Source organism: Kogia breviceps, chromosome 6 (genome assembly GCF_026419965.1).
Source record: "Kogia breviceps isolate mKogBre1 chromosome 6, mKogBre1 haplotype 1, whole genome shotgun sequence".
Classification (NCBI taxonomy): domain Eukaryota; kingdom Metazoa; phylum Chordata; class Mammalia; order Artiodactyla; family Physeteridae; genus Kogia; species Kogia breviceps.
In genome coordinates, this window is record NC_081315.1 from 145,619,740 (window position 1) to 145,643,028 (window position 23,289).

At 58.4% G+C, this 23,289-nt stretch overlaps 1 protein-coding gene across 4 annotated transcripts in view; it reads right to left on the reverse strand.

The window, feature by feature from the left end:
* CFAP99 (cilia and flagella associated protein 99) overlaps window positions 1–23,289 on the reverse strand; it is a 65,313-nt gene that overhangs the window by 22,702 nt on the left and 19,322 nt on the right. For all 4 annotated transcript variants that reach the window (XM_067036818.1, XM_059066031.2, XM_067036819.1 and 1 more), the window contains 11 exons: window positions 21,162–21,274; window positions 19,418–19,595; window positions 16,504–16,584; window positions 16,300–16,374; window positions 15,323–15,394; window positions 14,998–15,089; window positions 14,169–14,373; window positions 2,383–2,524; window positions 2,120–2,271; window positions 1,094–1,299; window positions 17–179 (listed from right to left, as the gene is read on the reverse strand). In XM_067036818.1, coding sequence (XP_066892919.1) covers window positions 17–179; window positions 1,094–1,299; window positions 2,120–2,271; window positions 2,383–2,524; window positions 14,169–14,373; window positions 14,998–15,089; window positions 15,323–15,394; window positions 16,300–16,374; window positions 16,504–16,584; window positions 19,418–19,595; window positions 21,162–21,274 — 1,479 coding nt within the window. The remainder of the gene's footprint in view (window positions 1–16; window positions 180–1,093; window positions 1,300–2,119; window positions 2,272–2,382; window positions 2,525–14,168; window positions 14,374–14,997; window positions 15,090–15,322; window positions 15,395–16,299; window positions 16,375–16,503; window positions 16,585–19,417; window positions 19,596–21,161; window positions 21,275–23,289) is intronic.

The window sequence follows — 23,289 nt, forward strand, 5'->3', positions numbered from 1 at the left end:
CGCCCCCGGGGCTCACCTGCTGCTTGGGGCGAGCTGCCCGCGGCGCCGGCACGTACAGCAGTGCCTCCTGCCTGCGGCGCTCGGCCGCCTTCTCCCGGATCCTGCGCTGCAGCTCCAGCACCCGCTCGTCCCGGGAGGGCGCTCCCGCGGCCGCCGACTGCGCCTTCTTCTCCTCCCACCTGGGCGGGCGGCGGGGCTGGCTTAGGAGCACCCCACCGCGGGTTGACTCCAGGGATTTAGGTGCAGGGGGAGAGGCCCCCCGAGGACCGCTCGGGGCGGGGTTCCCCCCAACGCCTCTTCCTTTTTGCTCCTTGTATTTCACAGTTTAAAAAGTATTCCATAGGTATTAACTATCTTGGTATTGGGGATAAAAAAAGCGAACGCCCTTTCATCTTGCCCTCCCCTTGCCACACTCTTGCCTAGGCATAGCCGCGGCTAGTATTCTATCTTTGCAGATCTCTTCCCTACTTGGCCACAAGGGGCCGGAAAAGTCACCACGGTGTTCCTTCCAAAGAGGGGTGCGTGTGTCCACGTGCTTTCCGTTAAAAGAGAGGAGAGATGTTTGACAACCAAATTCGATGTGTGAACCCCAACTAATTCCTGGTTTAAAAAGAAAAAAAAAAAAGGGACTTCCCTGGTGGCGCAGTGGTTAAGAATCTGCCTGCCAACGCAGGGGACATGGGTTCGGGTCCTGGTCCGGGAAGATCTCACATGCCACGGAGCAACTAAGCCTGTGCGCCGCAACTACTGAGCCTGCACTCTAGAGCCTGCGATCCACAACTACTGAAGCCCACGCGCCTAGAGCCCATGCTCCGCAACAAGAGAAGCCCCCGCACCACAGTGAAGAGTAGCCCCCACTCGCCGCAACTAGAGAAAGCCCGCGTGCAGCGACGGAGACCCAACGCAGCCAGAAGTAGATAAACAAATAAGTAAATAAATGTTTTGTTTTTTTTTTTTAAAGTTGGAGGCAAGGGAACTGCCTGGGCGGGAGGGTGGTGGGTTGCTGCGAGGAGAAGCCACCCAGGAGGGTGCAAAAGCAGGCTCCCTGCTCTCTGCCCACCCAAGGCGTCCGCCCCGGGCCACTGGCACCAACCTCAAGGCTGCAGACCTCCCCATGGCCGCGCGGCACAGTGAGATCTGCTCCACCGTGTTCTGCAGCGCCTGGCTCTTGGCGCGCTTGCCCTGGATGATCTGGTCTCGCTTCTCCTCCTCCTTGCACCTCTGGGTCTCTTTGAGCAGGGCCAGCCGCTCACGCAGCTCCACGACCGACATCTCCCCTTCCAGGCCATAGCCGGGGATCTGCAGGGTAGGCAGGGGAGGCCCCGGGCTGGGAACCAGGCCCAGGCCCAGCCTGCCTGGCCGTCTCCAGGGCGCCGGCACCAGTATCTGCAGCCCTCCTGAATGCCATAGGCCTGGCCTGGTGCCCCGGAGACCTCCTCCTGCTTACTCAGTGGTGCCTGTGTGACGTGTCCGTCCACCACCCGGCTTCTCCAGCCCGGGCCTGCTCTGCAGCCCTCGACCTCTGTGGGGACATCTCAGCTGGGTGCGCTGCAGGCCCCTCCGCCGTGGCAGGGCCCAAATGGAGCTCAGCACTGTCTCTCCAGCCAGGACCTGGGGGCCTGGGTAGAGAGCCGTCTGGACTCTGCCCACCCCCCAGGACCAGGCCTGCCCCCACGTCACCGCGCGCCAGCCCGGCCTCTCGTGGTGTTTCTCACACGGGCTTCCAGGCGCTGCTGCCCTTCTCTTAGCCTCTTGCTTGCCCAGCCTTGGGCCTTCGTGCACCTGCGCTCTCCCTACGCTGCCCTTGCCACCCAGGCCTAGTGAGTTCCGGGAGCTCCCTCAACGCGCAGCTCCACGAAGCCTACCTTGCCCACCCCCGGGGGTGATGGAGGCCTCCCTGGCAGGACTGAGCATCTGGACCAGACCCAGGCCTCCAGCATGGCGGGCACGGGGGAGCTGGGCACGAGCGGATAGGTGGATCTCGGCCCGGGTCCAGACTGCCTTTGTCCTTGGTGGGAATTCTGGACGCATCCGTCATGGCGATGCCAGGCCCAGTAAGACCTGGGGAAGCCCCCCGAGGTCGTCACATGGGCACGGGCTCCGGGGGCCACGTCCTCACCTGGGTCAGGTCCACCAGCTTGCCCTTGCGCGTGGGCTGAGTCTCCAGGGCTCGCAGCTGGGAGATGAGCTCACAGCGCCGCCTCTGCTCTTCCCTGGCCGCCTCTGCACTGCGCTGTAGCAGCTCCCGGCTCTCCTCCATCACCTCCTGAACTGAGGGCCAAGCGGGGTTGCGGAGGGGGTCAGAGAGCAGCAGGGCCGGCACTGGGCACAGGTAGCTCCCCTGGGAGGGCACCGAGCACCCCCCCCACCCCCCCGCTGTACCCATCTGCCGTCGGCCCTTCAGGAGCTTCGTCTGCGCCACCTTGACGTTCTTCTGCGTCTCCATCACCTGCTCCACCAGCTCCTTCATGGACCTTTCCTCTTGGAGGCGCCTCTCGGCACACTGCTGCATCAGCTCAGCTGTCTGGACAACCAGCCGGCCACAGTCAGAGCCGCTGCCTGCGACCCCGGGCCCGCCCCAGCCCCGGGAGCAGCCTGAGGTCTGGACGGGGGACCCAGTCCCTGACCCTGAATCACCCTGCAGCTTGGGTCTAAGCTCATCGGCGTCTGGAGGCGGGGCCTGCTGGGGAAGTCCCGCCTCGCGTCCCCCCTTCCTCCGCTGTGGTCCTGGGGGTGTGAGCCCAGAACTACGCAGCCACCCCTCCAGATCTGACAATAAGCTGAGGAGTGCAGCCAACAGAGTCCTGGGGAAACCAAGTCAGAGCCACTGGGTTTGCCCTGAAGCCCACCCACCGCTGACTCCACTTAGGAGAGCAGGGCACTGCTTCCTTTGCAGCCACAGCCACGTGGAGCTGGCTGTCCAGATTCTGCCCAGGTCTGTGCATAGGACACGCCAGCCCCTGGGAAGCCCCAGGCTCCCGATCACATGCGCCCCCCGGGCACGTCCTTCTTTCTGGAGGAGCCTGAGAAATGCGCAGCTCTAAACCGTGGGGTGTGGTGTTGCCACTTTGAACCGCACACACACAGGACGCGCCCCGTGTCCTGGCTGTGGCTTTCCTCTTCTGCTCAGTATCTGGGGGTACCGTGTCCTCTTCTGCTCAGTATCTGGGGGTACTATCCTCATCCACGTTTTCACCAGCACTGCAGTTGGCTTATTCTCGTGGCTGTTTCGGGGAATCTACAGCAACTCTTTGCTACATTCTACCACTGACAGACAAACATTCAGGTTGTTTCCATGGTGGAGCTATTGTGAACAATTCCGAATATTATTTTCAGTCTTCAAGATACTACAAAGGACAGGGTGGAACGTATACCTCCTGTCACTGCCCGGCGCTGCCAGGGAGCCCCTGGACTGCCCGTCCTGGAGGTCTCATCTCCGACTGCGTGGTACGTGCAGGGTCCACGTGTGGCAGCGTGGATGCCAGGCGCGCCGGGCAGGAAGGAAGCCTTTCTTAAAGCACTTTGCCAGCACATATAAAAATGGCTTTTGACCATCCCTTTCTGTGCAAGTTCATTCCAGGTTCTAAGAAAAGGAACCACGGTTCTTGGAGAAATGGCCGTCTGAGGGCTGGGGCAGGGAAGGTGCAAGATGAGCCTGGAGCATTTTACGGCACCGTAAAGTAAGGAAGTGCTCAAAAAACAAAAGGGTGGTGGGAGGCATGGAGGCATGTGGAAGGGACAGAGGAGCCAGCCTGAAAGGGGTCCCTGTGGCCAAAGCTGGCAACAAAGTAAATCACGTCGTATTGGATTATAACACAAAGTATAAAATAAATATGCATGAGTCCACACTGATATACGTGAGTGGACTGATATATATAGATATATAAGCGAGTAAATGGGGGAGAAGAGACAAGTCTTCTGTGCTGAAGAATCCACATAACCTACCCAACCTCCTTGAGCGGGGGCCCCGCTTAGAGACCCCTTCCAAGGAGCGCAACGTGGAAAGGGGGAATGACCGCAGTGAGGAGCCAGGTGATCAAGTCCAACACCCTCAGTGGTAAGTCTGCTGATGGCGGGCACCCTTGAAGGGATGGGATGAAAAGGCACGTGGCCCCTGTGGTCTTCCTCCTACACCCAGTCTGAGCATCTCCACAGACAGACGCTGTACAGGACACCTGACCAGCACGCCTCACCACTGCCAAGGGCGCCAAGGACAGGGAAAGCCTGAGACAGTGTCATGGCCAAGACGGGTCTGGGACATCCTTGGATGGGATCTTGGACAGAAGAAGGACACAAGTAGGAAAAAAAAGATGCTGAAGTCGAAATAGAGTGTGGAGTTAAGTTACGTGCCCATATTGGTTTCTTGATTGTGACAAATACACCCTGGAGTAGTGGGTTGGTGCCCCCCCAGAATTCCTGTCCACCTGGAACCTCAGAATGTGATCTTATTTCCAACTAGTTAAGGATCCAATAAGTAATGAGTTAAGGATCTTGGGATGGAACCATCCTGGACTTAGGGTGGGTCCCAAATCCAATGACAAGTGTCAATATAAGAAGAGGAGAAGACCCAGAGAAACATGGAGAAGATGGCCATGTGAAGGCAGAGACAGAGATAGGGTGAGGCTGCCACAGACCAAGGAATTCCTGGGGTCACCAGGAGCCGGAAGGGGCTTAGAGCAAGCACGGCCCACCCAACACCTTGATCTCGGACTTCTGGCCTCCAGAACGGCAGCTAAAGCCCTCCAGTTTTCCATGCTTTGTGTGACAGTGCAAGAGACTCCATAGGCACGTGCTGATGTAAGATGTGACCCACAGGGGAGGCTGGGTGACAACAGGGGAACCCTCCGTACTAGCTGCGACTTTTCTGTCACTGCTTAAAAAAAAGTCCCAAACTAAAACGTTTATTTTAAAAAGTGCTTTCGAAAACGTTGTAGGAAGTTTGAGAAATGCTCGTGTGGAACTATGAGGTGAGAAAAAGCAGGCTACCAAACTGGAGGAGTCGTACCCCAAGTAAGTAAACTACGTGCAAGGAAAGACACCTGGGCTCGGAGGAGAGGCAGCCGAGCCGAGTCCCCGGACCCCTGGCTGGTTGGGGAGGCACAGAGACAGCTGGCAGCCTGGTCCCGGGAGTGAGGAAGGAGGGGCGACATCTCCTAGCTCGGAGCGAATCCCGCGGAGCCCAGGAGACGGCACAGGCCGTGGAGAAGGCCCCAGGATTCTAGCTCTGCCTCCGCCCCCGACCAGCTGTGTGACCTCGGGCAAGTCACCCCCTCCCTGGCTCCGGTGTGGCTGCTGGTGAGTGGGGACGGCTGTGCCACCTCCCAAGTCACGCCCGCACGGCGTCCCCATCAGGCGTGGTACCAGCGTCAGCACAGCATCAGGAATTGGCGGAGAGGAGGGCGGAGCACTCAGAGATTGAAAGGAGGTGACAGGGCCGAATCTGTGGGCAGGCAGAGGTGCTGGCGAGCTAGGGGTGTGGTCCCCCGGGGAGGCCTGCAGCAGGGCCGGGGCCACCGGGGTGGTGAGCGGCTCGCGGGGCAGCTGGCTGGCTGGAGCCCCGGGCCGACTCTTGGCCCTGTCTGCTCTGACATAGACGACATAGACCTCGGACCCACGGTCCGGCCCAGAGTCCACTCGGGGGCCAGGCTGGCCGATCGCATCCTGGGGCCCTGCGTCGGAAGCCCCGCACATCTCTCCACCCCTCCCACAACTGACAGCACCCGGACGAGGGCTGATGGCTGACCTTGCCCCAAGCAAGGGCTTTCAGCTCCCGGCACGGGGACACCTTTAAATTCAAACGAACACAGAACACACCAGACAGCACTGATGTAACAAAGCCAAAGAGAAAAATGCTCCAAGGGCCTCCAAACTCAACCCATTGAATACGTCGGTAAAATCTACTCTAAGAATGGTCCCCCATGACAACCGGAGGGTGAAAGTTACTCACCCGGTGGGTTTTGTGCTAATATCGGTACTGCTACTCAAGATTAACTTCGCTGTGATGATGGATTAAATTTTGTTAAAAAGCAAGAATTATGTGAATTTTATCCATTTTTTTCCCCAATATAGCTACTTATTTCTATGGTTCATCAAATTATTTTTAAAAGGGGATAAAATTGGTAATTCGCTGGTGGTCCAGCGGTTAGGACTCGGCGCTTTCACGGCTGAGGGCCCAGGTTCAACCCCTGGTTGAGGAACTGAGATCCAGCAAGCCACGCGGCACAGCCATCAAAATAAATAAATAAAGGGAGATAAAATTAGGTGGAGAAAATATATTCAAATTGTTTATGATGAAACAATGTCAGAGCTGCCCTCGTGACTTTACAATATATCCTTTTCAGCCCTGTTGCTAGAGCACCTTAATACTGGTCACCACGGAAAAACCAGGAAAGCTCCCCCCACCCAGCCCCAGCTACAGAAATCAACACTGGGTTCTGTGGTGAGGGCCAGGGCCTCGGGGGCAATAACTGAATCTACGTCTGAAGAAGAGAAAATTCAGGTGGGCCCCAAACATCCTACCTGTCAAAAGAAAGGATGCCTCCAGGCTCTAGAGGGCACAGAGGCGAGGAAGGGGCTCCGGGGGCCAGGCTGCGGCAACCCATCCTCCGGTGGAGAAAAAGCCCCATGAAGACACGGAGGCTGGGTCCTGCCTGGTGGTCCAGTGGCTAAGACTCCACGCTCCCAAAGCGGGGGGGCCCGGGTTCGATCCCTGGTCTGGGAACTAGATCCCGCCTGCACGCCACCGCAAGTAAGGATCCTGCATGCCGCAAGGAAGACCTGGCACAGCTAAATAAATTAATACTAAAAAAAAAAAAAAAAAAAAGACACGGAGGCTGTAAAAGCCACCAGTCCAGCATGGAGGGCACACGAAAACAATACAATTCCTTTCGTCGTCAAACGTTTGGTGCCGTCTACTCAGGTAACTCTGTTCATAAAACACACTCATCATCTACATGCGTGTACGTTCCAGGTCGGGGAGAGAAGCCTCTCCGTGCAGGATGGTCCAGCCAGAGTCAGCCGGGCTTCGGGGAACACGGCTTGGGGCTCGGGGAGCTGCCCTAATTAGGAGGCGAGGCCTCCTGGTGCCTGGGTGGAGCCCCCAGTCGTGGCTGGGCCGCCGGGCCTCACGGGGTGCCCTCTCCCATGCTGTTCCCTGGAGGCCCATGACTCCTGTGCTTCTGACTGGCTCACGAGACCCCCAGGGTTGGGAGGGACAGAGCTGGACGTCACCAAGCCGCCATCGAGCCATGGGAGGGGGTGCCGGCCTGTGCGGGCTGGAGCCCCTCCTGCTGACCTGGCGTCGGGACAGCGCAATGAGGGGAGGCGCCGTAGGGGCAGGCTGCTCTGTCCTTGCTGCCCAAGAACAGCCCCATTGCAGGAATGCTGAGAGAGCCGCAAGGAGTAGAAGCAGCCCGCCCGGGGAAAAGCCCGCGGGAGGGCCGGCCCTCCCTCCCTCCCTCCCTCCCTCCGGGCAGCTCTCCTCCCTGGTGGAGCTCCTTCTACACCCTCGGGTGGGTCACCTGGACACAGTCTCCAGGCCCCGCAAGCCCGCTTGTCAGGCCGCAGCTTCTAGCCCAAGCCCTGGCCTCCAGCAGCCACCCCTCTGATGGGCTCTTTGCCCCTCCAGGTGGACCACTGAAGGTGACGCCGGGTGGCTTCTTCCGAGACCCTCTCAGGGTCTCTGGTCAAGGGAAGGGCGTGGCTGCTCGACTACAGGCCACCTTTGCTCTCCACCCACCGCCTCCTGCCTCTGGACTTTTCCATGTGAGTCGGAGGACTTTCAAATTCCAGGGAAGCCGCACTGGATTCGTCGCAGGAAGGCAAGGAAGGGTCAGCATTAAGAAATCATTAATAGGAATGTGACTCAGCCATTAAAAAGAAACAAAATTGAGTTATTTGTAGTGAGGTGGATGGACCTAGGGTCTGTCATACAGAGTGAAGTAAGTCAGAAAATGAACAACAAATACCGCATGCCAACACATATATATGGAATCTAAAAAAAAAAAAAAAAAAGGTCATGAAGAACCTAGGGGCAGGACAGGCATAAAGACACAGACGTAGAGCATGGACTTGAGGACACGGGGAGGGGGAAGCGTAAGCTGGGACAAAGTGAGAGGGTGGCATGGACATGTATACCCCACCAAATGTAAAACCGATAGCTAGTGGGAAGCAGCCACATAGCACAGGGAGATCAGCTCGGTGCTCTGTGACCACCTAGAGGGGTGGGATAGGGAGGGTGGGAGGGAGGGAGACGCAAGAGGGAGGGGATATGGGGGTATATGTGTAAGTATAGCTGATTCACTCTGTTATAAAGCAGAAACTAACACAACATTGTAAAGCAATTATACTCCATCAAGATGTTTAAAAAAAAAAAGAAATCATTCATATAATTCACCGTAATAATAGAGTTAAGGAGAAAAATGATATGATTATCTCCACAGATGCTGCAAAAGCCTTTATCAGAATCAACACCTGGGACTTCCACTTCTGAGAAGATGGAGTAGGGGTGCTTTTCCCTATTCCTCCCACGAGGCACAACTAAACCCTCTGCATATAAATTACTAAACACACAGAAGAAGGCTATGAAAGGTGGACGGAAGAAGGCAGGCCGGCTGGGACCGTGGGACTTGAAGAATGGCACGGTGGGGGCGGGGGGGTCCCTGGGTCTTCTTTTACCTCATGTGTGCCAGGATGGGTGCTGGAGAACCCAGAAATGCCATAGGTGCAGACAAAAAAGCCCAACCAAAGCCCGCCAAGGGAAAAGGAAAGGAGCTGCCCACAGACACAGAAAACTGGGCGACACAACCTGTGCTCCAACCAGACATCACAGGCAAAGCCTGAGCAAAGGCTGAGTGAGCGCAAGACTTCTGCGCTCCCCGGATCATGGGGAGGTGGCACAGAGGAGCCTGAGCGGGGACCTGCCCCCCCCCCAGGTGTCAGTGGTGTCAGAGGAGAGCTCGTGGCAACCTGGTGTCCGCCCCCACCCGCGGGAACAAGGGTCCCTCCCCATCCCCACTAAGGTGGCGTCAGAGGAGGCTTAGTGCAGAGTGCGGACTTTCACCTCCATGCATGCCACGTGACAGTGGAGGCCACGTGGGGGCAGTTATAAGGTACTCCTCCCACCCCAGGCAGGGGGGTATCTATTGATGGAGGTCTAGCTGGGGCCCTTACCCACAGAGCATCAGGGGCCCCCTCTCAGGGGTCAACAGAGGCCACGTGGGGATGGTGGGTTGCTAAGCCCACCTGGCAGTAATGTGGGGGCACCCCCCCCCCTTCCTCTGCCAGAGCGGCGTCAGAGAGAGGCTGCTCAGACAGAAGGCTTAAATAAGATCCAGAGTCCTGTAACATCATACCCAGAATGTCCGGGTTTCAATCGAAAATCCGCTCACCACGCCAAAAGCCAAGGTGATCTCCAACGGAAAGAACACACACTCAGTAGAGCACTGAGCTCTGATCTCAGCACTGAGATCACAGATGTGAGACTTGACAATGATTTTTAAAGAAGCCCTCATAAAAATGCAACAAGCAATTATGAAAAGAATCTCAACAGATTTAAAATAAACAGAGCAGAGTCTGTTCAATAACCACAATGGAATCAACTAGAAGTCAATGATCAAAGGTAACAGGAAAATCTCCAAATGCTTGGAAACTAAACAACATACTTCTAAATAATCCATGGCTCAAAGAGAAAATCTCACGTGAAATGAAAAAGCACATTGAACTGCATGAAAATGAAATACAACATATCGAAATTTGTGGACACAGCTAAAGCAACAAATAAAGGGAAATGTGTAACACTGAGTGCTTACAATAGAAAAGTAGAAAAGTCTCATGTCAGTAATCTAAATCCCATCTCAAAAACCTAGAAGGCTTCCCTGGTGGTGCAGTGGTTGAGAGTCCGCCTGCCGATGCAGGGGACGCGGGTTCGTGTCCCGGTCCGGGAGGATCCCACGTGCCGCGGAGCGGCTGGGCCCGTGAGCCGTGGCCTCTGAGCCTGCGCATTGGAGCCTGTGCTCCGCGACGGGAGAGGCCACAATGGTGAGAGGCCCGCATACCGCAGAAAAAAAAAAAAAAAAGAACCTAGAAAAAGAAGAACAAAATAAACTCAAAAAAATAAACTCAAAGCAAGCAGAAGGAAGGAAATAATAAAGAGCAGAAATCAATAACATTGAAAAACAGTAGAGAAAAATCAATGAAACAAGAAGCTGGTTTTTTGAAAAGATCAATGAAATTGACAAATCTCTAGCAATTCTAATAGAAAAAAATGAAAAAACATAAATCACCAATATTCAAGAATGAAACACTTTAGACCCTACAGACATAAAAAAGGATGTGATAGGGCTTCCCTGGTGGCGCAGTGCTTAAGAATCCACCTGCCAATGCGGGTATACGGGGTTCGAGCCCTGGTCCGGGAAGATCCCACATGCTGTGTTGCAACTAAGCCCGCAAGCCACAACCACCACTACAACTAGCCCGCACGCCTAGAGCCCGTGATCCGCAACAAGAGAAGCCACCACAATGAGAAGCCCGGGCACCACCACGAAGAGTAGCCCCCGCTCACCGCAACGAGAGAAAGCCCACGTGCAGCAATGAAGACCCAACGCAGATAAAAATAAATTAAAAATCAATTAATTTTAAAAAATAACAAAACTTGTATAGGACTTACATACAGAAACCTAAATAACCAGATGAAGGAAATAAAAGATTTAAATAAATGGAGAGACATAGCGCATTCATGGATTGGAAGACTCAACTGGCTGGCCATCTGTAAACAATAAAAGTGGACCCAGATCTCACACCGTGCACGAGAATAAACTTCAAGTGGATAGAGATCCAGATGTAAAAATGAAACCACACAAATACTAGAAGAAAACATGCGTGAACTCTTCTATAACATGGGTATGGGAAAAACCTTCCTAATTATTCAAAATCCAGATACAATGAAAGAAAAGATTGATAAGTTTGATGACATAAAAATTACATTTACATGGCAAAAATACATCATTTAAGCACAGCCAAATGAGTACTTGGAACAAAATATCTGTAACAACATACTATAGTTAAAGGCTTACTTTCCTTAATATATAAAGAACTCTATAATAAAGTCAAGTAAATGAAGGTTAAAAGCTCAACAGAAAATGGACATGGTCAACTAATCTTTGACCAAGGCACCAAGAAAACTCAGTGGGGGAAAGGAGAGTCTCTTCAATAAATGTTGTTGGAAGAGCCAGATATACAGACCCAAAAGAATGAAACTGAGTCCCTATCTTACACCACACACAAGAATCAACTCAAAATGGATCAAAGGCTTGAATGTAAGACCCGAGAACATAAGACTCCTAGAAGGAAACATAGGGGAAGAGATTCTTGGCCTTGGTCTTGGCGATTATTTATTTACTTTTGATTTGACACCAAAAGCACAAGCGACAAAAGCAAAAATACACAAGTGGGACTACACAAATGGAAAAGTTTCTGCATAGCAAAGGAAACAATCAACAAAATAAAAAGGCAACCTGTGGAATGCGAGAAAATATTTGCAAATCATATATCCAATAAGGGGTTAATGTCCAAAATATATAAGGTACTCACACAACTCAATAGCAAAATAAAATGGAATAAAGTAACCTGATTTTAAAAATGGGTAAAGGACATGAACAAACATTTTTCCAAGGAAGACATACAAACAGCCAACAGACACATGAAAAGATGCTCCTCGCACTAATCATCAGGGAAATGCAAAGCAAAGTGACAATGAGATATCACCTCACACCCGTTAGGACGGCCAGCATAAAAAGTCAAAAGATAACAAATGTTGGCAAAGATATGGAGAAAAGGGACCCTGTGCCCTGTCGGTGGGAATGTAAATTGGGTGCCACTATGGAAACCAGTATGGAGGCTCCTCAAAACATAAAAAATGGAACTTCCGTACGACCCAGTAATCCCACTTCTGGAGGTACATCTGAAGGAAATGAAGTCACTATGTTGAAGAGACATCTGCATTCCTATGTTCATTTGCAGTATTATTCATGGTAGCCAAGATTCGGAAACAACCTAAGTGTCCCTCGATAGATGAATGGATCAAGAAAGTGTGCTATACGTACATAACGGAATATTATTCCGCCTTAAAAAAGAAGGAAATCCTGACATTTGTGGCAACATGTATGAACCCGGAGGACATCATGCTGGGTGAAATAAGCCAGAGGTGAAAAGACAAATACTGTCTCACCTCACTCCTGTGGGAATCTAAAAACGTGGAACTCATAGTAACAAAGAGTAGAAAGGTAGTTACCAGGAGCTTGGGGGTGAGGAGAAGGGGGAGATGTTGGTCAAAAGGTAAAAACTTTTATTTAGTTAGAAGATGAATAAGCTTTAGGGACCTAACGTACAGCATGGTGACTAGAGTTAATGATAATGTTTTGTACACTTTAAATTTGCTAAGACGGTGGATCTCACTGTTCTCACCACATGCACAATAAAGTAACTATGTGTTAATTACTTGATTGTGGCAATCATCCCACGATGTATACGTGTATCAAAATATCATATTATACACCTTAAATATATACAAATTTTACTTGTCTATGATACTCCAATAAAACTGGAAAAAAAAAAAAGAATATGACAAAAGACATGAACAGGGCTTCCCTGGTGGCGCAGTGGTTGAGAATCTGCCTGCTAATGCAGGGGACACGGGTTCGAGCCCTGGTCTGGGAAGATCCCACATGCCGCGGAGCGGCTAGGCCCGTGAGCCACAACTACTGAGCCTGCACGTCTGGAGCCTGTGCTCCGCAACAAGAGAGGCCGCGATAGTGTGAGGCCCGCGCACCGCGATGAAGAGTGGCCCCACTTGCCACAACTAGAGAAAGCCCTCGCACGGAAACGAAGACCCAACACAGCAAAAATCAATAAATTAATAAACTCCTATCCCCAACATCTTAAAAAAAAAAAAAAAAGACATGAACACACACAGTTCACAGAAAAAGACACAGAAGTGGCTCTTATGTGAAAACATCCTCAAATTCACATTTCACAGACGCAATGCAAATCAGAGCTCTACTGAGATACTATTTCTCACCTCTGAGACTGGCAAAAATTCCTGAATTCAGTACAGTAACCTCGGTGGTGGGTCAGGGGGATTGGGCCCCTTCCCCCGGTGCTGGGGCCTTGAAGTTCCTGCCCAGGGAAGGTGATGTGGCATCTCTAATAAGACCCCAAGACCCCCAACAAAAACAGCCACAAGAACAAGACAAAAACTGCACATCAGCTACTCGGACGGAGCAGTCCCTCCTCTAGCAGTGGACCTCGAAAAGCCACCTCCACAAAGAGGAAAAACTTGCACAACATTATTAATTGCTGGCAAAGCAGGCTGGGACATTTTATGTTAAGAAAAGGGGAAACAAGAAGTGTTTATACTTGCTTGGAAGGAAAGACAGAAATTCATGAAAATAAGGACTTGGGGTGGAGGTGGAAATGGGCTGTAAGTTACAGACTTACAAGAAGTGAGACTTCTCTGAGGCTATGTGCCGTATTGTTTTGACTTTGTATTTTTGAGAAGTGAGCTAAAAAGGAAGGAAAACCAACCCTAACACGAAGAGCAGGTACAGACGCGTCTGCCGGGATAAGTAATTCGCGGGAACCTGGGGCACACCTGCCGACTGGCGGCCCTCAGTGGCACACGTCTAAGGAGAGGGGCCTACGGCTGGGCCTCTGGGCCCTGCAGCCTCCCGCCTCATCTGGGCCACCGCCAGGCCCACTGGAAGGGACACACACGGGCAGGGAGGCCCCGGCCAGGACATCCGTCCTAGGAGGAGGAAGAGCAGGACTGACGTCCAGAGCATCCGAAGTGGAAACGTGGGTGTCCACAGACCCTCTTGCCTCTTATGCAAACATGCTGGCCTTCTGGAAGTTTCCGCCAGACCTCAGGTCCCCCCTCACACGTGGATGTGCGGACCAACGGACCGCGCTAGTGGGGGCGGGGGGCAGTCTGGACCAGAAGTGCTGGGCAGACAGTCCACGCAGGCCAGCTGACCTCAGATGCTTCCGGCAGCCCCACCTGGTGAGATGGGGCCAGAGGAAGCACCCCCACTCTGTGGGTTTTAGGAGGAAATGCCTGGGGGCGGCAACCACAGGAACAGCCCGGCCCACGGCCAGCCCGGCCTGCCCGTCACCTCCTCCTTCTTCTGCTTGGCCTTCCGCTTCTTCTCCTGCACCACCTGCTGCCGTGCCAGGACGGCCTCCTCGCGGCTGAGCTTCCCCTGCAGCCTCCGGCACTCGCCTGCGGCCAGCTGCTCCTCCCGGACCTTTGCCTGCACCTTCGCCTGCCACCTGAGGAACTCGGAGAGGTCCCCGGCCCCGTCCATCAGCTTATCCACCCTGGGGAGAGAAGGCAAGAGGCGGGGCTGGGGGGGTCTCCTGTGGTGGGGCTGCACGGGCCACCAGGAGGCCACAGTTCCCCCGGGGGCAATGGCCTTCACAGGCGTGGGCCGCCCTCTGCCAACACCGGCCACCCGCTGCACGCACTGTCCGCCCGTCCCGGTCCTGTGCGTCCGCCCTCCAGCCACATCTGCAGCCCCCATCCACTCGTGTGTGACCCACGTGTCCGTCCATCCGCCACCCTCTGTCCACCTGTGTGTCTGTCCGTCCTCTCATCCATCGTCAGCCACCCAAGCTCCCACCCACAGCCCAACCCTTGGGGTGAGTGCCAGGGTCTGCAGCCCTGGTGGTCGGGGAGGGAGCGTCAGAAAGGGATCCCAGGAGAAGGGGGCCCCTCAGGGAGCTTCGGGGTGGGCCAGGTCTCTGCCAAGCCTCCTCCGACCCAGCCCATCTCCCTCACTGAGTGCAGATTATCTTCCTAGGATGCAGCTGTGACCCTGACACTGGCCTGCTTGGGTCCCCCCGCCCCCGACCCAAGGCCGCCTCTGCAGGACTGCAGCAGCCAGGCGCCGGCCCCTCTTGAGCTCCCGGAGGGGAGGGGAGGCCAAGGAGCTGCCACCCCACCTCTGCAGCTCTCTCTCCACCTGCCGCTGGTATAAGGCCCCTTCTCGCAGGATGGCAGCAGTGTTCAGCTTGACCGGGGAGTCATCGTTGGGCTGCAGGAGAGAGTGGGGGCCGGCTGTGATGGGGGAGGGGAGCCTCGGAGCAGCAAGTGCCCCTCTGCCCCCCTGCCCTCCAACCTGCCCCCTCGGCGGCGGCGCGCTAGCTTCTGCCTCAAGGGCGGGGCTGTCCTCAGGGGAACAGGCCCGGAGGTGGGTCACCAGGGGGAGGAGTGGCCTGGAGCCATTGCCCTGAGCCCACCCTGACGGCAGTCACGGGCACCACTCACCCTGTAGAAGGTCAGTCTCGGAGCCGAGAGGATTCGAGGTGGAAGTCGGAGGCGCGGCTTCTTCTCGGAGTCCTGTGGAGGTCAGGGCCTGGCACCTGTGCCCACAAGGTGCCCCCAGACACCCCGGCTGAGCGGGCGGCCCTGTACCCCTGGGAGGCCTGGCCCTCTCCCCTCTGTCCTAACTCCAGCCGCCCACCCACGCGTTCCAGCCCGGCCCGCCCCCTGCGCTGGGTCCCCCGCAGCACCTCTGTCCTCCAAGGCCGTCCAGCCACCCAGGCAGGGGCAGGGAAGGTGCAGAGCCTGCCGGGCCGGGGACCGCGGTTCCTAGTCGGCGGGCTGGAGCCTCTGGGCTCAGGGGCCTTCTCCTGCACTGCCCCCGGGGCCGGCCCCCGGGACATTGCCTGGGCTGCTCCCTGCCCGGGCCGCTGCGGCTCTGCAGACACCCTCAGGGTGGGCCCCACATCCACGCTGGGCGAGCAGCGGGTAAAGCTCCCCACCACAGGACCTCGGCCATCTCACCCCGGGGCCCGCTGCTACTACGTGGGGTGCCCACTCTCCTGGGCTGCCCCAACTGCTTGGGGGGCTCATGTGGCCCCGACCGCCGCAGCCCAGGCGGGTCCAGGGCGGGTCCAGGGCGGGGGGGGGCGGGGGCGGGCCAGCTCCTCCCGAGCGAGCGTCGCTCAGAATGCGCCCTCCCTGTCCTGCTGCCTGACTTTCTCTCTTGGCAAACACACCCTGGGGTCTTCCTTACGGAAACGCTGAGTGCTCAGTATGGAAAATCTGGAGCCACCCAGGGAAGGAGACGGTGCAGCTGCCCGCTCGCTCGGGCCGCGCTCGGCCTGGCCTGGCGGCGCCGGGCCCCGCCCCTCCGGGGCCCTCGAGGCGTGGCCGCTGCCGTGGCCCGGGGAGGGACGCGTCTGTAATGTGGGACGAGGCCGCCGGGAAGGCCGGCCGGGCTGCGGGTGTGCGGGCGTTACCTCCACGGCGGGCTCCCCGCGGGACCTGGGCCCCGCGCAGCGCATCTCCTCCACGCCGGCCCGCAGAAGCAGCTCCTGCGCGCAGAGACAGGCCGCTGCAGCCCGCCGCCACCACGGGGGTCCGCTCCCAGCTCCTCCCCCTCCTCCCCTGCTGCCTCCGGCCCCGGACGCCCTCACAGGGGTCTCCGTGCACAGGGGGCCCACCTCAGCCTTCCGGCGATTACGCCTCTTGGTCATCTCCAGGAGCCGCTGCTCCTTGGGCGGCCGGTAGGTGCTCCCGGGGACCTGGTGGCGCGGTGGAAGGAAGAGCCCGTGGCGAGCCGTGGCACTTTGGAGGGGTGAGCAGCAGTGGCCGCTAGACGTGGGTGAAGGAAGGTGCCAGGGCCAGGAGGGTGGACGGCGGTGCCCCCGCCAGGAGAGAAGCAGGGCTGGAAGGGAAGCCGCTGACCTCTGACTGGGACCCGCCGGGTGCTGGTGGCCACCGGCGGAGGAGAGGGGGTGGAATTCACGCCAGCAGCAAGAAGGAAGGTGGCCAAGCACAGGGCCCAGGCCCAGCAGACGCTGGGGGGACAGGCAGAGGACGACTGGCCGGCAGGGGGTGGAGGAGGAGCGGCTGGAGGGACAGGTAGGGCTGGGAGGGTGTCACGGACCCCAGAAAAGTGAGCTGCTCGTGAAGGGAGGGGGCTGCAGCGGTAACGCTGAGACAGCAGGGTGGCTCCCGGAGGGGAGCAGTGTCCACGGCGTGCGTGGGGCAGAGCCCGGCTGGAAACCCCTGAACTCCAGACTCCTAACTCCGTGTCCCCTCCCCTGCACGTCTAACGTTCGTAGGAAACTCATCATGTCCAAACCTGAAACCCTCTCTGCCCCAGCCTTGCTGACCCTGATCGCTGTCAGTTCCTGGCCCACATCGAGGCCTTGGGGTCCTCCTCGGTGCCCTCCTCAACCCCTATTGGTCTCTCACAGCCATGTCCACCTCAAAGACTGCCCACCTGCTTCAAGGACACCCTTCACCTCCCTCCTCAGCCACCACAGCCAGAGGGACCCTGTGAACCCACATCCTGTCTCTCTGCCCTGTGAACACCTCCCCTCCCATCCCCTCCTTCCCTTCCTGGCTGCCCCCTGACCCTTGGGGGAGGGATGGCTCTGCCCCAGGGCCTTTGCACAGGCTTTGCTCTGTCTGATATGTTCTTCCCCCAGACAAACCCATGGTTCATTTGCTCACTTCTCGTTCTTTACCCCGTGGTGCTTCTCAGGAGGGCTTTCCTGGCCGTGCCATCCAGAACTCCATGCAGCCCCTCCAACACTTCTTATCTCCTTTCCCTGAAGTATTTTTTCTCCTCAGCATTTTTCACCAACTAACACACCTTACATTTTACTTATCCTGTTTTCTCACTGGAACACATGCTCCATGAAGGCACAGTGCCTGGCACATACGGGGCATTCCATACACGTTTGTTTAATGAGTGACCTGGAATGAGCCCTCAACCCAGGAGGCAAAGAGGGTCCTGGGCATGGAGCAGGGCAGGGAGTGTGGAGGGAAAGAGCTTATGGTTCCAGCACAGCCATCTGTGGACCCCAGGGAAGGAGACGGTCCACCAATATCTCACAGCTCATGCGGCTAAGGAGCCGGGCAGGGGATGGGAAGGGGCCAGGCAGAGAGGGAGAGAGATACAGGCGGTAAAGTGACATGAGATAAACACGCTTAGACCAGAGGAGCTGGGGTCAGAAATGCTGAGGCCCCTACAGGTTGAGTTACTGTGGGGTTGCTCAGCAACAAGGCCCATCCGTCACCCTTCTGTCTGTCTGCCCATAAGTCCGTCCATGTGATCAGCCACCCACCCACCCACCCACCGTCCATCCATAAACCCATGCACCCATCCATCCATCCGACAGATATTTTCCAAGGGTCTGCTCTGAGCCAGGACTGTGCTAGGCATTGGGGATATGGGGAAAATAAGGTGGATGAGGTCTGATAATAAACAGACCCACAAACTACTAAACAACTCTAAAATCTAACTGATGCCGTGACGGAAAGGATCTGGGTCAATGAGAAGGAAATTAAGCGAGACCTGGCAGGCGAGGGGTTCACGGAAGGCCTCTCTGGGCAGAGATTCTAACGAGACCTGACAGGTGGTGGGAGGGAGGGGCCTGGGACCTTGGGACCTCCCAGCACTATCCCCTTACCCTCCATATAGTGCTTAGTTCTTTTGGGGAACCAGCTTGGTTCTGGGAAGCTGAGTCCATCACAGATGCCCAGCGTAGAGCCCATGACCGGTCAGAATGTTACACACCCAGTCATGGTGATCCGTTCAAGGGTAGACATGCTACCTAAGTCGGTCTAATCATACTTTCACAGAATTCTGGGCCCTAGATGTCCTCTCATGCCCTGGATCATGTCATGTGGGTGTGAGGCCTGGATGTTTTGCTACAACGAGGGACGTTAGCCCAAAGATAAAGTTGACCCTCGGAGGGGACTAGGCGAAGACGGTCATAGAGAAGCGGCTCTAGAACCCTGATCAAACTATGCCTGAAGCCTATCCTACTTCAGCCGTGAGAGTCAGCTGGTTCTCTACTGTCTAAGCCAGACTGAGCTGCTTTTTTCTGTTTCTTGTAATACAAAGCATCCCGACCGACAGAAGTCAGCAAGGCAGGGCAGGGAGAGGTAGAGGAAGAGGCCCTAGGCAGATGGGATAGACAGGCAGAGGCCCTGAGGCGCAGGCAAGCCTGCAGGATAGGGTCACCCCCGCAGCCCGAGGAGTAGAGACTTGGACCTCCACATGCACGTACACAGTGGGGAGGGAGCGGGACACTGGCACAGGGTTAAAAGTGGGCCCCAAGTGCCAAGTGCAGACGGGCCTGCGCCCCGCAGCCAACAGCTCCACTCCACGCCTGCTGACCAGACCTCAGCAGGTGGAGCGCAGGAACCCAGTCCGCCGGGCAGGCTCTGGGTCAGCTGGGCTTCCTTCTCGGGGGGGCGAGATGGGGCTGGGGAGGGTGGTCAAGTGCTCCTGCTCCGGTCCAGGCACCCTCAGCCCTGGAAAAGCGCAGCCCCACTGGCCCCCACGACCCACTCTCCCTGCCGGGACACCCTAAGCGCACTGCGATCGGCCACACTTACCGGTCTGGTCTTGGCCACCACGGGGACTGGCTCAGGCACTGGGATGGCTCGGGGCCTGGGGGCAGTCAGGTTGAACTCCTTGGGCTCTGTGACCTTGGCCTTGGTCTTTGGAAGAGGGGGCTGATTGGTCAATGCCCCCTGCAGCTGGTCGATCAGCTCCTGGACCTCCGGCTGCCACCTTGGAGGCAAAGGTGGGAGCGGCCACTTGGGGTGACTTCCTAAGCACGCCAACAAGGGGACAGCCCCCTCGGGACCTGAAGGAGCCCCAGGAGCTTGGGTCTGCCTGGGGGCGGGTGGCGGTGGGACCAACAGCCGCTCTTCACTCACGGGTGCCGGCCCCCCACAGCCCAGAGCCACACGCACCAGCGCTCCCCTAGCACCGAGGAGACTGAGGCCCGGGGGCACCCTAGTCCTACGTGGGGGGCGGGGCGGGAGGAAGGGGACAGGGCAGGTCCCTGCTGCAGGAATCCGGGGGCTCTGAGGACCAGCGGCCGGGACTGGAGCTCATCTGGTCCCCGGCAGGTGGCAGGGAGCGGGCTGGTGGTTCAAAAGGAAGGCCCCTGGAGCTGTGCCAGCGACAGGGGGAGCCGGGCTTCGGCAGGGGGGGGACGGGGCAGGGGGAGAGTCTCAGAGCCTCGAGGTGGGGGACCCCAGAGCAGGGGTTTGGGAAGGGCCCTACTGGGCTGCCCCAAAGTCTGGGCTCCCTCCGTGCCTCCACTCCCCAGGTGGGCACAGCCCACCACTGCCCACCCGGCCGGTGTCCCCTCCTGCAGGGCCCCCCTGGGGAGAGAGCTCGGTTGGAACTGCTCCTGCCTGAGGACCTGGGTCACCGGGGGGAGGAAGGGCACGTCCGAGGGCCAACAGCGAGCGGGGTCTCGGGAGGGTCAGTGGAGGGAGGGACGGTTCTGTGATGGGGCTGGTCACCGAGCGAGCGGGGGAGGCTGCATATAGGGTGGTGGACAGGGGCGCAGGGCCCCGCCGGCCCGGGTGACTGGTACAGCCCTGCGGACAGGCTGCGAGTCCAGCCTGGCGGGGACAAGGACGGCCCCCTGGTGAAGGGGCAGCTTTGCGGGACACCCCGCTGCCCAGGGCCGGGCCTCCTCTCCCACACGAGGGGCTTCCACCTTCCCGGGGCCCCGGGCCTCCCACACATAGCTGGCACCTCAGGGCTCTGCCTGTGCCAGAACCCTCTGTCTACCTGTCCCCAGCAAGATAAGGTGGCTCCCCCAGCCCCGTCAGAAGGGAGACAGCTGGAGGACGCAGCTGCACCCTGGCCCTAGCAGGCCTCTCCCCAGAGACCACCGAGCTGGCCCTCTGCCTGGAGGCCCTGGCCTGTACCGGCAAGACCAGCGTGGGCCGGAGCCTGCCACGGGAGAGGCAGGGCAAGGCAGAGGGCAGCCCTGGGGTGCCGGGCCCGGGAGTGGGCCCCTGGGGGCAGCTGGGGAAGAGGTGTGGGCCGGAGCCCACCGGAGGCTGTTGCTGCCTCAGCTCCCCGCCCCACGCCCGCCCCTGCGTTCCGGGACCAGGGCCGGACCAGCAGGGCCCCTGCAGGGTCCCTGCAGCAAGGTGGCACCGGCACAGCGCCCTCCTCAGCCAGTGGGCTCCAGGGCAGAAGGGGCCCGCTCCCGCCCCCCGATCCGGCTGGTCCTAAAGCCACTGGCCGTCAGGCCCTGCTGGCCATTGGCTGGCTGCCGCGTGGACGCGCCACCCCCCCTGCACCGGGTCGGGGCCCCGCGCCGCCTACCTCATCAGGGGGTCGATCCAGTGCTCCTTCACGTGGGTGGTCTCGTAGATGAGGCTCCACTCATCCTTGATCCATGAGCCCAGGTTCAAGGGGTTGAAGAGGAACCCAAGGAACTGAGAGAAGAGGGAGCCGTGGGGGCCAGGTGCCTCCACAGGGAGAGTCAGGGCCGAGTGGACAGGTGTGGCCATCGCCCCACGAGGGGACCGCGGCCCACAGCAGGCGACTGAGGGAGCCGCCCCTCACTCGCGGGGGCTCCCGCCTGACCCAGTGGGTCCCTGGGCTCCAACCCCTCGCACCCTCTGTGGACCTGGGCCGACTCCCCGAGGGCTGGAGAAGCCTGTCCGCCCCTCTCTGGTTGAGGGGCTGCTGGGGCAGTAAAGGCCGCACGTGGGGCCCGGTGGGCTGTGCAGGCGCCCCTGCAGCCGTGGTGAACTCGAGAGGCTGAGCCAGGGGGCAGCAGTGGGCAAGGGCAGGGTCTCCGGTCCCCACAGCGGCCTCCCCAGGGGGGCCGCTGCCCCGCAGCCACGCGCTCCCCGCCCACCTCCCCCCAGGCATCCCTGCCCTGCTTCACGGAGCAGCGGCCAGGTGTCCTTCTAGAGCCTTCCACAGCTTCCCACTGGTCAGCCTGGGCCCTGCTCACCCGGCCCCACCCCAGGGGCCTCTCCTCAGCTTCCCCGCCCTCCCCGCTCAGTCCCCTGCCTCTCTCCCACCCACTCTTTCAGCCCTGTCAGAAGGAGGCAGTCGGCCCCCGGTAGCTGGGCCCCGGGGTCTCTGCACTCCCCGTCCCGACCCCCCATAGCTGGGCTCCGGGGTCTCTGCACTCCCCGTCCCAACCCCCCATAGCTGGGCTCCGGGGTCTCTGCGCTCCCCGTCCCGACCCCCCGTAGCTGGGCTCCGGGGTCTCTGCGCTCCCCGTCCCGACCCCCTGGTAGCTGGACCCCGGGGTCTCTGCGCTCCCCGTCCCGACCCCCCGTAGCTGGGCTCCGGGGTCTCTGCGCTCCCCGTCCCGACCCCCCGTAGCTGGGCTCCGGGGTCTCTGCGCTCCCCGTCCCGACCCCCTGGTAGCTGGACCCCGGGGTCTCTGCGCTCCCCGTCCCGGCCGCCCGTAGCTGGGCTCCGGGGTCTCTGCGCTCCCCGTCCCAACCCCCCGTAGCTGGGCTCCGGGGTCTCTGCGCTCCCCGTCCCAGCCCACCCCTCCATCCCCAAGCCCCCTCCTCCTACGAAGCGCAGCTGGTCTGTTGACCCCCACCCGGGGACATACTGCCCCCCCGCCCCGGGGCCAGCGCCCTCCTAAAGCGGGCCTCCTTCTCTCTGGGGGTGCAGTGGAGGCAGCCCCGCCAGGGAACGGGCTGGAGTGGGGGTGGGCTTCCAGGCGGCTTCCCTGGCCGTCCGGAGGGTTCCAGCGTGTGAGTGTGAGCGTCCCTGGAGAGAGCAGATTGCCAGCGCCCCTCCAGGTGTCGTCCAGGGCCAGGCCCCCTAGAACGCCCCCACACAGCACTGTCTCCCAAGGAGCCCTCGGCCAAGGCTGTCCAAGCACCAGCTCATCTGGCCACGGTGGTGACAACACCGGGTGTGGTCTGGGGGGCCCCTGGGCAGCCGTCCTGTCCCCAGCAGCTCGCTCTCCGTCTTCGAACCCGAGGCGGGCGGACGCTAATGGGGCTGGCGTTGCGGGGACTGGGGCGTGAGGTGTGGGCCGAGGCGGGAGGGCCCCGACGGGGTGCCCTGCCGCACCACCTCCCGCGGCTCCCAGCTCCTTTGGGAGTGTGAATGGGCCGCTTGCATGAATCTTCTCCCAGAAACTCTCCAGGGAGATAAAGGCCCAGGAACCTGCGCTGGAGGCGCTACGCTGGCCAAGAGCTGCTCTCCGTGGGCTCTGCAGGCTCTGCAGGCCAAGGCGGGGCAGGGCTGGCTCCACCACTGCAAACTGACATGTGGGCCCCTTGCTCAACAGTTATTAAGAATTTAGAGACCCTGACAGCACAGCATCAACCAACTGCAGGCGCTCCAGCTGGGAACCTGGCCCTGGGCAGTCTCCAAAGGTCTCTCAGAAAATGCTGTCATAAAAATAAAGCCCTTGGGACTTCCCTGGTGGCGCAGTGGTTAAGAATCCGCCTGCCGATGCAGGGGA